The 17,487-nt window shown below is 47.0% G+C and overlaps 1 protein-coding gene across 1 annotated transcript in view; it reads right to left on the reverse strand.

The window, feature by feature from the left end:
- The window catches only part of RASGRP1 (RAS guanyl releasing protein 1), a 74,883-nt gene extending 58,059 nt beyond the window's left edge, over positions 1–16,824 (reverse strand). The window contains 2 exon segments of the mRNA XM_038580013.1: positions 12,375–12,556; positions 16,681–16,824. Of these exon segments, the coding sequence (XP_038435941.1) occupies positions 12,375–12,556; positions 16,681–16,715 (217 nt within the window). The 5' untranslated portion in view covers positions 16,716–16,824.
- Positions 16,825–17,487: the final 663 nt, after the last annotated feature.

Raw genomic sequence — 17,487 nt, forward strand, 5'->3', positions numbered from 1 at the left:
TACATGAAGGAAACAAATCTCCAATGAAAGAGAATAATTAATTGACAAGCAGGGAGAAGCAAGTGAGAGAGAAGGGAGAAAGAAGAGGGGGGAAGAGCAAGGGGAGACAGAGACAGTCTAGTGTCTCCTGATGGTGTTCTAATTTCAGGTGTTCCCAAGGCCTACACAGGCATCCCATACTCCTCCTGTGCTTCAGTTTTATTAAATAACTGTATTCCTTCCACTATATTCCATAAGATAGTTCATGTTGGATTTTGACATATATTGCCCTGATATTTTGAAAAATAAGAGACTTCTTTGGGTCTATTTACTGAATATCTATTAATATAGCCTAAATGCATATAAAATTTTGAAATGTATATATAGCACTCCACTAGACTCCTACCTGTTTGTCTATTATGACAACATCCTGGTAATTTCTTTGACATGGCCATTCCAGCCAGTTACCTCCATCCTGTATCTCTATAATTTGGTTTTGGATCTTCTGGCAGTTTGCATTAATCTGAGGGAATGATACACTAACATTCAAACCTACAGTACTCATGATTGCTACTATTTTTGAGTATCTACTATGTAATAGCATTTTGATAATAATTTAAGTAAATGCTTTCTACTACAACAACCATATTTAGTTTTCACCCAAACTAAAACTTTTACATTTTTTTGCCATTATTATCCATTTTATAGATGAAAAAAAAAAACATAGTAAAATAACCTACCAATGGTCAACATTTGATAAATGGTAGAGTCAGGAGTAGATTCCAAAGACCATGAATGCTGTGTGGTATTTCATGGCACCTTCTATGTCTACTGTCTTCTATAATCTACTGTCTTACTGAAATCAGGCTGTGCCATAGCCACGGCATATTCCAGATCAAAACTGTGTGTGTGTGTGGGGGGGGGGGTGAGGTAGGGTGGGGAAGAGAATATTACATTCTCTCACTTACTTACCTCCAAGTCCCACCTCTGGTGGTAGGATTGAAGATTAAAGTTTCTAGTTTTATGTTCTTGCCTTTCTGGATATCAGATATTCAACATCTCTATGTTGAATGGGGAATGGGATCAGTATGATGGGGGAAAATCAAGTGTAGGACATGAATAAATTATTTCGGTGGTATGGAACCATACTTCCCTCATTAATGTAAGCATGATACTCTATTTCATTATCTAAGAAAATTAGAATGCATTCCTTTGAATTTCCTATAGTTCTTAACCATCTATTTTTCTTAGCTTTGAGGACACTTCTTTTTAAAGATCTTATGGAAAATTATTATTTTTGATTTTTTAAAAAAGACTTTAAGTAATCTACACCCAATCTGGGATGCGAACTCACAACCCTGAGATCAAGAGTTGCTTACTCTACTTACTAAGCCAGTCAGGCGTCCCAAGATCTTATGGAAAACTGTAAGCATACACCACAGTAGGCAAAACAATGTAGAGAACCTCTATGGACTTACCCAGCTGCAACAATGATCAGCCATGGCCAAGTTTGGTCCATGTGTAACCCACTCACTTCCCTGTCTCCTATTATTTTAAAATAAATCCCTGAAAATAATTTCATCAGTAACTATTTCAGCATATTTTTAAAAAATAAGGACTCTTAAGAAAAAATATGCATTAACATGTATAAAACAAAATGAATAGTAATTCCCTAATATCATGGAATACCCAATCAGCATATGAATAATTATGTATTAATATAATGAGTATATGTGTGTATGTATACATACATACACACACACAATTTTTAAAAAATATTAACACACTGTGACTAGTTGAAGTGTCCCTTAAGTCTCTTTAATCCAGAAGGTGGTCCCCTACCTGTGTTACAATTTTGAGGGCACATTTTCTTAGTTAACTAAAGCTAAGTCCATCTCAGGTAGATGTTGGTGGTTGCTGACCAGGTGACAGGACTCAAAGCCACTGGGGACAGAGAGGGTTGGGAAACCACAGGCATAGTGCGTGTGGGGAGCTTTTTCTCTAGGGCTTAATGCAGAACCAAACAGATGAGCCCCAGAGTCACTTGGCTGAGTCCAAGCACTCAGCTTATCCTTGACAATAACTGAACAGCCCAACAGCTGGCAGCATGAGTACTACGACTATGCTCTAGGAAGCAGCACATCAGAAGCCAGAGTGACTCACTTCGGGGTGACCTCAACTACCTGAAAGTAGAAGTAAATGGTGAATCTACCAAAGCAGGTTTGGATGGAATAAGTCTGGAGCCCATGATGATGATGCTAATGAACTGGGAAGGCAGAGAAGAAGGGAACATGAAAAAGCCTCTATGCTCATCAGATCTATATTTAATTGCTCATTAGATCTGTACTCTATTCTAACACAACAGACTCATAAATGCTAAAGCTACAACATTTCTTGGCCTCCTAAATGCCCTGGGTGCCCCCTTAAAATGGGGCTGTTCACAAGATTACAAAAACAAGTCCTGGAAGGTGGTTTAGAGAGATCAGTGAAGAAAAGCCAGACATGGCTACCTCTGCTTCTCCACCCCAGAAATTCTCAGACGACTTTACCTCTGAGCACTGGACTACTCTGGGCAGTCCATCCTCTCCTCACTATAGAACTGGAAATCTCTGCTTCTCTCTCCCCCACCAAGAATAGTGTCTCTGGTTCCCACTTTTTTTTGTCTACTTCAAATTAATCACTGGTGTCCCTCAATCAAAGCTCCATCCTGGCAGTATTTTCTGCTTTAAGATTTTGGCAAGAACCTCAGCAATCTCCCCAAAGCCTTAGACCACTCTTTGGAAAAAACCAAAGTACTCAAACAAGGCCTCTGCCACAACACTGTCCACCATCTCTTCTACTCTGCAGAAGAATCAGAGATGTACCAAATTGTAGGATCCTTGTTTCTGCTATGTAGCTTTCCCGATCGCTACTTCTTAAGAGTCCCTCAGAAAGTTTATTAATAAAGACATCAGATTTTTTTTCACTGTTTCTGAAAGTAAAGCTCCTCTTCAACAAAAGCCATCTGATTTTATGCATTAAAACAAATACACCTAGAATTTTGAGTTCATGGAAGCATTTTGCTTGTTTCTTTGATTTATTACAACTATGGTCAGCCAGCCAGGGTTATCACAATTAGCACTTAGCATTAGAAAGAAATGAGTAGCTAATCTTCTTGTAATGCCTTTAATTCCTCAGTGGGCTCATTTTAGTTGCCAGACAAACCTTCACTTTTATGTCCCACATTTGAAGGGATTATGTCAGAATTATTTCTTAAAAATCCATTTTAGGATTAAATAGCAACTCTGTGCTAGCACACCTCTTTACAAATACTAATATTGACTGTAAGATCATAATTGTTGAAAATGTGAATTATGGAAAGCAAAGAGAGTGAATCTACCATGGAAAAATTAACATGATTATAGTACCTGTAAGCATTGCACAGAAGAAAATCTAGGGAGATATATTAAACAGTGTAAAGATAAACCAAACAGTGTAATAGTGCTTATCTTGCTCTTGGTGGTGGAATGGATAAGTATAGTTTTCTTCTTTTTCCTAGACTCTGTTTTCTAAATTTTCTGCAGTGAGCGTGAATAATTTTTAGAGTTATTAAAATTTAATAAGTAAACATGAAGGCTGGGTTACAGTTAGATCTTTGTAAATACAGGAACTGATAAAAGGGCGCAGATTCAGTGACAATATGTATCTAAAATACATTAATGTGAATATCATGTTCTCAAAAGTTAACTATTACTAAAATAATATTTTAAAAGTTTATATAAGTAGTAAATTTTATGCTAAGTTTTGTAAAAAAAAAAAAAGTACGAACAATAGACTCATTCTGTATTAATAATTTAGGAGAAATGGGTTTAGAATTGATTGGTTATCTAAGTCTTCACCCAAAGGGTACTACTAGCTTCAAAGAGATCAAAAGTACTTTCTTTAAATATGCAAATATGTAAATTTATAAAATTCACATTCAACATCATGATCAAGACCACACGACATCTTCTCCCAGATACTGGCAATCTCAAAAATCACTGCAATACCATCACAGTAAGGGGAAACTGAGGCTCTGAGTTACAAAGCGACTGTCCAAGCTCTCTGGTTTTAAGTCAATGACAATCTCAGAAACAAAACTGGAGGATTCTTTTTCTCTGCCAAAAACCTACTAACAAACTTTCATTGAACACCCATAAGAGTGGGATATGGAACTACAATGGATTCACTAAAACTTCAATAAAAATGACAATGGGAGGTACGCCTGGGTGGGTTAGCGGTTGACTGTCTAGCTTTGGCTCAGGGCCCGATCCCAGAGTCCCATATCGGGGCTCCCTGCATGGAGCCTGCTTCTCCCTCTGCCTGTGTCTCTGCCTCTGCCTCTCTCTTTTCCCTCTCTGTCTCTCATGAATAAATAAATCTTTTTAAAAAATGACAATGGGACATTCACTACATCTTTGTAATATGGATTTTTTTTTCAAGCTTAGAGTAAATAAAGGAAAAGACTTTATAAAAAATGAGGACAAACTTATGCATAAAAATGTGAAATTTCTAAGCATTAAAATCCCAAAATTGACATAAAAAGTGGAAATGTGAAGGGAAGGGAGGGGATGTCTGTAGCAAATGCTGTTCAAGGAGTTAACAGCTTTACCATATAAAAAGTTTTCACAAACCTAATAAAAACATTAAACAGAGTGCTAAATAGGTAAAGGATATGAGCGGTCCACATAATTGGAAATATAGTTAGCAAATGCACTTAGGAAAACATAGTCAACAGAAGCTTGGCTTATATGTAGTACCTGTTACCACGTAGTGGGAAGGGATTACACAGATGGAATCAGAAACAGAGACAGCATGTAAGAGGTGAAGAACAGAGGTCACAAACCTGGGGATTGGCTGGTCAGAAATAAGGGATGGTTTAATCATGGAGAATTTTTAGAGGAGGTAAGTTTAAAAACAAAAACCAAAATGGCTTCAACTCAGAATAAGACGCACCGAGCTTTAATTGTCAAGTTCCACTGTCACTTGAAGACACATTTTCAACTTCACTGATGTTGGCTTTCCTTATCTCTAAGGCAAATGGTTCCTTTTCTTTGAAGAGCACATGGAGGTGTTTTATATGATATATCCATGAAAGAAACAAAGGATGGCAAATAATTACATCTTCCAACTGGGTGATGCAAAATGATATTTCCGGTTTTCAGCTCTCCTTCCCACTGACACCTTGCTTTGTAAGTACCCTCTGTGGCTGGGAGTAAGGGGTATGCTGGGAAATGGTGCACAACTGCCTCTCTGGGAGGGGGAGGTAGCAACTGACAGGAAGCCCTGACTAGCGGCAATTGTCTCTTTCGATGGTGTAAATACTCCCAACCCAGGCAGCCTCAAGCTGTCAGCACGACCTCACAGAGCATGGGGCGGGAGGAGATGTACCCACCACACCTTACAGCCATGCAGCATTCACACTGTGTGGATGCAACAGGCAAGACCTCAGGAGCATAGAAAATAGTAAAATGTGGTCAGACATCAGGAAATGATGAGTTCTGAGATTTCTTACCTTCATTTTTAATATAATTGTTAAGTTTATACAATTTAACTTTTAATGGTGGTTGTATCTAACAACTGGCTTAAAGTCCTGAAAATTTAACACCTGCTTTTGCAGCTTAGGACTTCCAGGACCCTGATGGGACCAAACAGAGTGTGGTGCCCATGATGCTGGCCCCCTTGCACTCGTCTTGCCCTGCTGCCCTCCTCTCTAGGACAACCCCAGCGAGGTGGTAGACCAAACTACCTGCGGGACAAGGCCCACGTACCCCCGCAGCTCTGAGTGCTCCAGGGAGACAGGGGAAGGTCCCACTGTGGAGACATTGGCCTGGGCGTGGTCTCCGCCCAATTACTGCTGTTTCAGGCCACTACCCATTACAGTGCTTTTGCTTTCACACCATTTCCTACTGTGTCTCCATCATGGACATAATACCCTTCGTGTCAACATGTGGCCTTACAAAGTCTGTGGGAAAAGTGGCACTTTGGGGAAGTACTTTAGATGAAGCGCCTCTCCTGCTTCCCAGCACAGCCACTACTTCCAGGCCTCTGACCTCTGGGGGACAAGCACAGAGCAGGAAGCAAGGCCCTGAAGCACCCCGTAAGCTGGTCCGAGTGAGGCTTAAAGGTGGCAGTGCAGATGAGGACTGCTGCCTTGGGGCGCAAAGAACCAAACTGTAGTTGTCACAGGTACCCACACTGTTTATTTCCATGGACAAACGATTGACAGGCGGCAGTTTTAGAGGGAGCCTGTACAACTGAGAAGGGAGAGCAAGTATTTCTCAAAATCAATTCATGGGTCACCTCCCTCAAAACCACAGTGACGGCAGGCTGAATGAGAAATCCCTGGAGTTGGACATCAAGAATCTGAATGAACACACCCCCCTGACGATCACTGCTTCTGTTCAAACTGGAGAACCTGTGCTAGTGTAGAAAGAACAAGAGCCTCGGAGAAAAGACAACCAGAGTCAGATGCCAGCAGCTCCCCCACTAACAGGGTGGGCCACTGTCCACAGGTCATGTAACATCCCTGAGCTTCAATGCCCTATTATATTTTTCTTAAGATTTTATTTATTTATTCATGAGAGACACAGAGAGAGGCAGAGATACAGGCAGAGGGAGAAGCAGGCTCCACGCAGGGAGCCCAATGTGGGACTCTATCCCGGGACTCCAGGATCATACCCTGAGCTGATGGCAGACACCCAGCCACCCAAGGATCCCTTCAATACCCCATTAATTAAAAAAGCAAAATAATATGCAGCTGCTGGGGCTGCTGTGAAGATTCATGGGCCCAGTGCAGGTAATGGCCCCATACCCTGCACAGCCCACGGTGAGTGTTCAGCCACCGTCTGTCTGTCTCTTGGCTGTCACCCTCATCTCTCTGGATGGAGTTATTAAACTAAAGTGCTCAGGAATCCTGAGACACTGTCAACCTTATCCATGGACATTTTTCTATCACAGAGGGAGGACTGTCGTGACCACCACCAGCAGGAGAGCACAGATTAGAGTGAAGGGGATCTCTCATCTCCTCCTTTCTCGAGCCTGGCAATCACTGTACCTCACACCCATGAGAGGGCAGACACGTCAGGCTGGGGCACTGGGTGCTGCCAGCCTGTCTGAGAGGCAGCAAAGACACTCCTTGGCATAAGTAGCAGCTTGACCACAAAATGCTAATTCACTCCGGAGGGCTAGCAACAGTCACGTCCAGGAGCTGCTCTGATGTCTAGGAACCTTAGAACATGGGTGCCCTGGGGACCATCCCTTACGTATGACACCTTAGCATCTGGGCATTCACCTGAGGTGGCTAGTGGGTCAGCTCTGGCCTTCTTCACAAAGGACCAGCCATCCACAACAGAGTTCTGAGCCCCTTCTTGACGCTACACTTGGCTTTGTTCCTCGGAGCTGCCCATTCTTGGGTCTGAGCACCCTTCGATATCATGACCCTTGGCTCCTGGTCTTGCATTCTGGTTGCCTCTGGGCCCCTCACTTTAGTTCACAGACTACAAGTTGTAAAGTGGTGAGGAACCACAGCTGTCCCTCTGCACGGAGGGAACTATGTGCAGTCCCAACAAGTATGTGTTTGCCTTCTGGCTCCAATTTTAAAAAGTAGATGTAGTGTTTTGCCCTTAGAAAGGTGAGGTCTATAAAATACTTTTAACACCTAAGTGCTCCATGGAGCAGAAAATATAGCTGTTAGTTTGGGAGGTCTCTGTATATGGCATCTGTACAATGCCTACGGCAATTTTAATTAGCACTTTGTTCAAGATAGAATTTCAGGCAGACAGATGTACGTGGGGTCCAATGAATATTCCTCAAATTGAATGGAGTTTAATTTCTAATCTGGGGGAGACCCTGCCTGCAGAATGTGGGCACAGGGTTTAGGCCTGTGTCGTGTTCCCTGCATAAAGGGAGATCTTCCTAGGAGAGGGCTCTGAGTGCACCCCCGCTCAGGTTGCAAGTGGTTGTTGGGGACAGAGGGAAAAAAGCACATGAGCAGCGTGTTCTCTCTCTAGACTGGGGGCAGGAGGAAAACGGCCTCAATTCTCAGAGGCCCAATTTATTTTCTCATTTGTCCAATGGAGACAATATCACCTGACCTGCCAATTTCAGAGTTGTTTTGAGTTTAAAAGAAAATCAATACATATAGAACCCCAAGAAAGAATAAACAACCCTCAATAAAATAGAGGATGTTAGTGAAGCTGCTTTCCCTTTGCACTGACAAGTATGACGAAGACACTGAATATCCTCCTACAGCCCACCTGGGAGCAGGAGGGCTCCTGGCTGAGGGCCCCTCTCTGGGACACGTTTGCAGTTTTCTTTATGATGCTGTTGAAAGCTGTTTTGCATTTGGAAGGGAACAAGGGAAGAGTTTTGTGAATTTGGACATGTGAAGCCTTCTGTTTAGCCCCCCAGGCTGGCAGCCCTCTTAAAAAGTGAAAACATTAAAAACCAGATGATCTCATAGGTCTTTTCTACCCCTGGAACAGATGGTGTGATTCACATATGTTTGACATAAATGTACCAGGTTGTGATGATTTGCTTCGCTATGCTCAGCTGAGGGATAGATTAACGAGCAATAATATGCTGAGAATGTAAAGCACGACCTCTGATTAACCAGAAGGTGGGAGTGGATTGTTTCATGGCTGAAGCAGTGAACTATGACTCAAGGCTCTGAGTTTCTCATAACAGTTTTGGAACCTTGTCTGTGACAATGGGAGGCTCGCTGGAGGCCTTCAAGAGCACCCTTAGTTTGTACTTGCTGGTCACTCGTCCTTCAAAGAACTTCAGTTAAGTCCTTCCTCTGAGGACAGTGTGGGTGGCAATGAACGGTTAATAATGCTAGAGAAGCCTCAGTAAAGATGCTAAACCCAAATGTCCATGATGCCTTTGATAGTATTCAGAATATTACCTAGCGATGCTAGAAAAATGTAAACCCTACAGGTCCTAGGAGGTCTCTCTGTTGCTTTTCCCCTTCAAGTCAACCACCTACCCCATCCACCATTGTCCAGCAGACTTTCTGCCATGATGGAAATATTGTCCATTTGCTCTGTCCAGCAGTGGCTATCACTTGTGGCTACTGAGCACCTGAAGTATGGCTAGTGAGGCTTACTAGGAAATGAGGCGAGGACCTACATTTTACTTTTAATTTTAGTTAACTGAAATGTCCATGTAAATAGTGACATGAAGCTAATGGCTACCATATCGGACAGCACAGTTCTAGCTAATTCGAACCCCCTCAAAGCACCTGCATGAAGGTGAAGTTGAGAAGGCAGTCCAAATTAATGAATTAGCCTTTCTGTTCAAAATGGGTTTTGCATTTTTTATTTTTTCTCTCTCTCCAAGTTGTTTGGGAAGTGCTGAAGACAGAGTCTCAAGAGCAAAATTACCAAAAAACAAAGTGGTTTTCCCACATTTCTGGACTATTTACCTCTCTTTTCACAGGTATTAGTAAAATGAGAAGGCATCTGAACTCATTAACAAAAAGCGAAGCTAGATTGCTTGATTGTACAGCAAAACTTTTTGGTACAAACCTGAGAAAATAACCAGTAAGATGAGGTTCAAGAGAAACATGAGGCTCACACTGTACTATTTTTGGAGGAGACCTGCAGAAGCACAAGCAGGCATTTTGCCATGGATTGTTCTTTGTCAAGGGTTGCTAGTGATCCTCCCCCTGCTCTGCTCACCTGGGTGGTTCAAGCTCCACTCCCCCCACCTCCCCAAGGCCACCATAGCCCAGCAGTCAAAACCACTGTGCCCTCTCTGCTCCCCCCACACATGGCGCTCTTTCCTTTTTCACTTTTTTTTTTTTTAAGATTTTATTTATTTATTCATGAGAGACACACACAGAGAGAGGCAGTGACACAGGCAGAGGGAGAAGCAGCTCCTCACAGAGAGCCTGATGCGGGACTTGATCCCGAGACCTGGGGATCACACCCTGAGCCAAAGGTAGAAGCTCAACCACTGAGCCACCCAGATGCCCCTACCCTCTTTTTCACCTTTTTCATATAAATTTCTGCCCCGTTGTGTAGCTATTTTTTCCTGAACAGTGCATCTCTCAGGTATTCGAAGCTCTAATAAAGAAACAGGGTCTCTCCCACCCGTTTTTCCCTTGTGTCCTGCCCAGCCTGTGTCAGATGCAATGAGGCACTCAATCACTGCTTCCTCAGAGTGGAAAAAAAGACTTTGGACTCATTGGGATTTTTATAGCTTTTGGAATTTAAGGTACTTTTTTTCAGTTCAACATATTCCAGAAAACAATGTATCTTTTGCCCTTGTAGGATTGACTGGTTGAAGGGGATGGATCAGGCCTGGTTTTTTTGGGGGGAAGGACTTCCGAAGTGGTCAGGTATTAATTTCTAAGGCAGATGTCATGGTTTTTGGGAGGTTAGGAAAACGGCCTTTGCTGGATTGGCTAAGAGGAAGAAAGTGTGATAAATAACACTTCTCTGTCCCTGTTTTCTCAACAGGAAAAGGGAGAAAGAATACAAATCCTTATTCTGGGGCAACTGGGTGGCTCAGTGGAGGAGCGTCTGCCTTTGGCTCAGGTCATGATCCCCAGGTCCTGGGATCGAGTCCTGCATCGGGCTCCCTGCATGGAGCCTGCTTCTTTCTCTGCCTGTGTCTCTGCCTCTCTGCGTGTCTCTCATGAATAAACAGATAAAATATTTAAAAAAAAATCCTTATTCCTGAAACAGTCACAGTGCCCTGTGAAAGACCTGTAAGTTTGATTCCCAAAACCATGTGAGGAGCTCTGCAGTTTATGCAAGTTGGGAGTGAGTTGAAGGTAGAGTGCACGATGAACAATGGCTGCTCATGGCCATATACCCATCAGTGTCCTGACCTCTGGTTCACTTCTCTGCCTGTGTATTTCCTAAAACTATTTAAAAAATAGAAAACCACTCACTCTGCTCCCAAAGTCATTCTTAACTGAAAGATTAGAGTGTAAATAGAAATTTAATTAAAATTTGAAAAAAAAATTGAAGTTAACCCACTAATAACAAAAAGATTCCCTCTTTTCCCAGTTAAAAACAAAAGAAAAAAGTCTACAACAATAAAGTGGTGATTCTCAAAGTGGGTTCTTGGATCAGCTGCATCAGTATTACTTGGGAACTTGTTAAAAATATCAATTCTTGGGCGTCACCCCAGAACCCCAGAGCAAAAACTCTAGGTAGGGGCAGGGCCCAGCAGTCTAGTAAACAAAACAAAACACCTCCATGTGATCCTGCACTAACATTTGAGAACCAGTGCTTTAAACCGACGTGGAAATCACCAAAACTATTCAATATTGTACTAAAGTGTACTAGACGAGACTAAAATGTCAAATCTTTCCTAAGTTTATAAATAAGATTTGCAGTAAACACATCCCGCCAATAATCCCTAGTTCTGAATTCTAACAGGTCTACATTCTGTGCTGCCTGGGATCTGGTCAAGCCTCCCCTATACTCCTCAGAAGGCTCCGGCGAGGGCCTGGGCTGAGGATGCCCTTCTGAGCTGAGCCACATGTACACCTGTGCTTCATGGTGGGAAACAGAGGGACTCAAAGCAGGGCACAGAGGGGGAAGAGTGATGCTGGAGATCTACGAAGTTTCCATCAATTTTAATCATTCCTTTTTTTTTTTTTTATGGGGAGCCAATATTTAGTAGTTTTCAATCACTATTTCACGAATAATCCAAAAGAAATATACAGTGCTTATAAAATTTAAAACAAATTGGGCATATTTACAGGTAACTGCCTGTGAGCTACGCTAAGCTGTGCATCCTTCATGCTGAGTATGGTGATGACGGAGTGCAGCATTCTAGATAATTCACTGTCACTGTGTGTCTGTCTGCCAATTCCCCAGATCCCTGACCTTCAATAACAATACTTACTAACCAATATCTTCCGGTCACAGACAGTCTGGCTTTATCCTTCCCTAGTCCATCACAACTACTCTCCAATCATAAGGAGAATTATGAAACTTTATTGTCCACATGACCCAAAGGCTTTCAAATTTCTTTTCGATAACAGTGTTTGCTCCTGTAACTGAGTCTTTGCGTGCCCTAACAACACAAGAGCAGAAAAATGTCCAAGCACCAGATGCACGATAGCATTTTATGAGATTTTTCATCATGAGAAAAACCTTCATCCTAAGAAAAATGGAAATGCAAACTCTCCTCAGTAACTTTTCTCACTTGAAATCACACCTCTCATCACGACCTATTACACCCACACAGTCATGTGCCATAGGCACTGCACGCTGTCTCTAACATTTCAAAGGCTCAAAAGATATTTTTAAAGCCCAAATACAATCTAGGTTGCTAGTCTACAAAGCAACTTTTTAGGGGAAGAACAAAGTAATATAGAGATTTTTATGCATGTGGGCAGCTAGCCAACTCACCAAAAGACTGAATGCAGCTGTCGATGAGATCGTCCAGGCTGGCTCCTTTGGCTAAATGTCCCAGAGACACCATCATTCGGAACTGGGTGATCTGGGCCAGGCTGGGATGGGAGTGGAGGGGGCTGCTGGCTGGCTTCACCTCTAGTCTTGCTTTAGTGGCAGCTCTGCAGCCATGAGGTTTCCTGGGGAAAAAGAGGTGGCAGTGAGTGTGAGCTGAGCAGCCAGTGGACAAACTGGCAGCTCCAAGCTCTGAAGGGAGATTGGACAGGAAAGGAGTAGAGATAAGACGAATTAATCCTGAGAGTTGGGCTGATAGAAGACATACCCCTCCCACTTGGCTAATGCACCAAACGGACTGGTTGGCTGTTAAAGAGATATCTCCCAAGCAAATAACAAGGTGGAATTTCAGGGATGAAACAAGGGCTCTTCTTCGTCCTGGGGTTGGAACTGCCTTGGCCTGCTGGCCCCAGCTCCTGAAGGGGAGAGGCAGAAGGCAGGACCATCTTGGCGGTCCTTAGCAATAATTTATTTTAGCTGGGAGTCCACTGACTTGGTTCTGAAGGGTTGTTTAAATCGGTCTCATGTTCAGCTAAATTTGTTCATCTTGAGCAATATCAGAGATGCTGCAGAAGGTCCGGTTGCCTCAGAAACACCTCTGGGCTGTGTAGGAGAAGTCAAGGACTAAGGACCCGTGTGCCGGGGAGAGGATTTATGGGAGTGGGGCTTAGATTTGAAGCTAATCCTGCCTTTCTCCCAAATCTTGGATTTAAGATTCCATTTTTCATTGTTAACACAGGCCATCATTGAGTCATTTTTCACCACTAAATATGATTCTACTATGTCCTTACTGATAAAAACAAAACAAAAACAAAAAAAAACCCAGAGCTAACGGGAGATTCCAGAACTGAATGTAAAAGAACAAGTCTGGATCTGGAAATGGCTTAGGAGTTCAGTAGGGCACCTTCACCCACTGTCACTTAGCTTCATCTTTGGTCATGATCTCATCGTTTCAGGACAAGTTGTTTGCAACTTGAAATATGAAATATGAAAGTTAACTAAGCATTTTACTTTCCTTCCCATTTAAACACACACGTTAGATACATATACACATCTATAATCTTTTCAGGTTTAATAGTGATGAGTATTGTTGCTGGTAACTTCTTTGAACATATAACTAATTTTGTGGCTTTGGTTATTTCATAGTTTACTACCAAAGAGGAGACAAAAAAAAATATCTACCTCTGATCCATAACTTTAGCTACTCACTATGTATTTTGATAAACACATAATGGCATCAATTAATCAGGGCTTATTCTATAAGCAAGACCTTGTGATAGGCCAGAGGGGAAGGGGACCACAGTGAAAGAGTCTACGTGAGGGCACTCTGCAAACTCTAAGACATACTCATTATGTTAATTGTTGATGTTGTTACATAAAGGTGAACCAGAAGTTTCTTAATTCAAAAAACTAGTTGGAGAATCAGACCTAGACCGTGAAAAGACAACTCTATAAATCTCGTGTCCTGTGGGTGTCAAGCATAAGGAGTGTGATGTTCTTAGAGGAGAGAGAGCCAGTTCCAGGTGGAGTGTTGGGAGAAGCCGCTCCAATAAGATACAGTCTCCTCCAGAAGGAGCTGGAACACTTAAAATAAAAAGCTGGGGCACACATGGATTTTGGGAAACCAGCTGAAGGACAGTGTACTGAACTCTGGGCTACTCTCAGTACACAGCCAGACCGGCAGAAGGAAGAACTTGCCCTTTGAGCTCTGTTTCACACTAGCTCCACCACGCTGTCTGGCAGTGGCCACTGGACTCTGCTTTTGACCTCAGGTGGCCCAAGGAAACGGCATCAACAGCTGGCTACTGAAAATCTATTAACCCAAGGAAATGACTTCTGAAAGATTGAGTCGGTGTTACAGGACCTGATCAAGTCTCTGACCATTATTGATTTTTATCTAGGCCCTGTGATAACCCCAGGATCAGATCAGTATCTGAAAACAAGAGAAAATAATGAGCATTAATGACTTGAGTAGCTAGGATATGGCAAGCACTGTACCGGGGGTTTAAATGGTTTTTGAAGCTGATAGCCCAGGAAGATGTTATCTCCATTTCATGAAGTTGAAACTGAATCTAAAAGCTAAGTGACAGAGCCGAGGTTGTTCGACTCACGTGTGCTAGATCTGGGATTTGTACCTGGGGCCTCTCTGACTTTAGTTAATAGACATCTTCCTCCTGCAGGCCCCTGGAAGTGTCCCCAGACCTGGGCAGACTCTCCACGGTCATTGTCCACTACATGTGGACATCCACATGTCTCCATACATCTCCATACATGTGGAGATCCAGGCTTTTCAGCAAGGCAATGCTGCTGGCCACGGGTGCCCAGGCTGGTGGAAGCTGGTAAAAGTCCTTGCTCCCCATCCAGGCTCCCTCCCTCCCTGCCAAGTACTGACAACTCTCTAAGGCTGGTGCTGGGTGGCCAGTGGGAGCAGTCAGCCTTCTGCCTTGGTTTCTTCGCATTCACCGTGAAGACCTCCACCCAAGGCGAAGCTGGGAAAGAGGAAAGTGAAGTCTCTTTCTCTGAGGCCTTCCACATTGACTTCTCTGGCAACCGCAATTGGAGCTGTGTCTCCACAAAGGGCTTCTCCCCCCTGGGGCTGGGAGGTGTTAACCTCTATCTCTCAACTGCTGGGTCCAGGGAAAATTCTATTTTCTCTCTCAGTTGGTGGCATCGACCGCCGAGGACTCTGAAAAACTGCCCTGGCTCGAATTCTAGTCATGTTTCCTAACGTCAGCAGTAGGGGAAACCACTTTGGTTCCCCAAGGTGATTCTGAGAGGTAGCTGCTTCTACCAGAACTCAGAGGGAGCGGGGCAGATTCCAGCAGACAGGAGTGTGAAGGGAAGGTGAGCAAAGTCATCTTGGAGGATGGAGGCTCTGGGCTCGAGACACCATAGAGAACCTACTAAAAACCAAACTGCAATCTGAGAGGTCTGGGGAGAGTGGGGTTCTCTGCGCCCGTAACTAGGAAACTCTGCTCTTTTGGCTGGCAGTCTCTTGACGGGCTGCTTCCTGACAAAGCTTCGAACCACTCTGGCTTCTGGTGAAACGGCTGTAGGCAAGGATGCGTAACATGTTTCACCATAGGCAGGTCTAGAAAGGGTGGTCTAAGTCCAAAGGCATATTTTTAAAGGGCTGTCGCCAAACGTTCCCACGTAAACTTAAAAAACCAAACAACAAATAAATAAAGCCCGAGAGACACAGATTAACTTGAAGGTGTTTTCTGAGACCGCGAGCAGCGGGCGGCGGGGCTCGGCGGCAGGAGGCTGCCCAGACTCTCCACTGCTTCAGGCCGAATCCCCTCCAGGCGCAGGTGCCTCCGGGGAGGGCGCGCACCTGTCAGGTCGAACCTTTTACAGAATCTAGCGAAGAACAGTAAGGGGGGGCGAGAGAGGACGAGAGCACAGATGCCCCAACTTTCTCTGCAGTGGAAGGTGGCTCTCGCCGGCTTCCGGGAGGAGCCTCCCCGGCCCTGTGCCCTCCGTCAGCCCCGTCGGCCCCACGGCGTGGACGCGGGGTACCTCGAAGCGGCTGCGGGCGAGGGGCCGGCCCGGGAGCCCACACCCCGGGGAGGGGTGCAGAAGGTGCCAAGCACCCTCGGCTCCACAAAGCACAGCAGGGTAAGGCTTCCCGCCGTGTGGGGGCTGCGCACGGCGCCGTCACATCAGTCCACGTGGACGGAGCCGGGCCAGGCCCTCCCGCTCCAGGGGCACAGCTCGACGGCGCCTGACCCCTCCGGGCCTCTCTCCTGCCGGGAGGCTCCGCGCTAGCCCCTTCCTCCATCTTCAAGGCTCCCCTGGGACAGCCCCCTGAATCGCAGTGGGGCGGGAGGGGGTGCAGCCTGCGCCCCGACAGCTCTAAGTTTGGGGACCTCCGCGGGCTCGCCCCGAGCGCGGCCGCCCGCCCTTCCGGGCCCGGCCGGGACCCGCAGGGCCGGGAGACGCCGCCAGGTGGCGCTGCCCGGGCCCCGCGCCCGCCGCAGGTGCGGACCCGGCGGAAAGTCCGCGAGTGGGAGCCCCGGGCGCCCGCCACCCAGGCCGGGCAGGAGGGCGGCCGGCGCACAGCGCAGGCCCCCGCCCCGGATCTGAGCCGAGCCCCCCGCCTGCCGCCGCCCGCGCCCCGGCTCCGCGACTTCCCGTAGACGGAGGCGCCCGCGCCGCCCGCCCCGCTCCGCTCCCCACGCCCGGGAGCGCCCGGGGCCGCCCGCCCCGAGGGAGGAAGCGGCGCCGCCCGGGCCCGGGCCCTACTCACCGCGGGGCCTCTCTCGCCTTGCCCAGGGTGCCCATGGCCGCGGCCGGCGCTCCCGCGGCAGCCTCACCTGGCTCGGCGGGCCGGGCTCGGCGGGGCGCGGCACATCGCCGCCGCCGCCGCCCGCGGGGCCCCTCCGCCCGGCCGCCCCCGCCGCGCTCCGAGCCGCCGAGCCCGCCCGCGGCGCACCCGCAGGCAGAGTTCCCGTGAGCGCGCCCTCCGGCCCGCGCGCGCACTCGCCGCACCCGCCACCTGACTCGCGCGGTGCTCCCGCGGGAGGAGACGTGGGGCGCCCTCGGGCTCCGCTGCGAAACCCGCCCCGCCACTCGCCAGCGCCCCGCGGCGCCGCCCCGCCCCGCCCCGCCCCGCCCCCGCCCCCGCCCCCGCCCCGGCCGCGGGCCAGGTCCGACCCCGAGGCTGGGGGCGCCGCGGCGCAGGCGGGAGCCCGAGGGCGTGGGCTTCGCGGAGGGGACCCCGCGTCTCAGTCCCCGGCCCTTCGCGGGGCCCTTTGGGCACGTCCGAGCGCCGCCGGGGCGGGCAGGGAGCCCCACGCGGCGTGGGTGCGCCTCGGCCTCGGCCTCCCGGCAGTGTGCGGGCACCTTGGCCGCGGGGGTCGCCCTCCCGCAGCACGCCCGCCCGCAGCACGCCCTCCCGCAGCACGCCCTCCCGCAGCACGCCCTCCCGCAGCACGCCCGGCCGCAGCACGCCCTCCCGCAGCACGCCCTCCCGCAGCACGCCCGGCCGCAGCACGCCCTCCCGCAGCACGCCCCTCCCGCAGCACGCCCGGCCGCAGCACGCCCTCCCGCAGCA

The sequence above is a fragment of the Canis lupus genome, chromosome 30 (genome assembly GCF_011100685.1).
Source record: "Canis lupus familiaris isolate Mischka breed German Shepherd chromosome 30, alternate assembly UU_Cfam_GSD_1.0, whole genome shotgun sequence".
NCBI classification, from domain to species: Eukaryota; Metazoa; Chordata; class Mammalia; order Carnivora; family Canidae; genus Canis; species Canis lupus.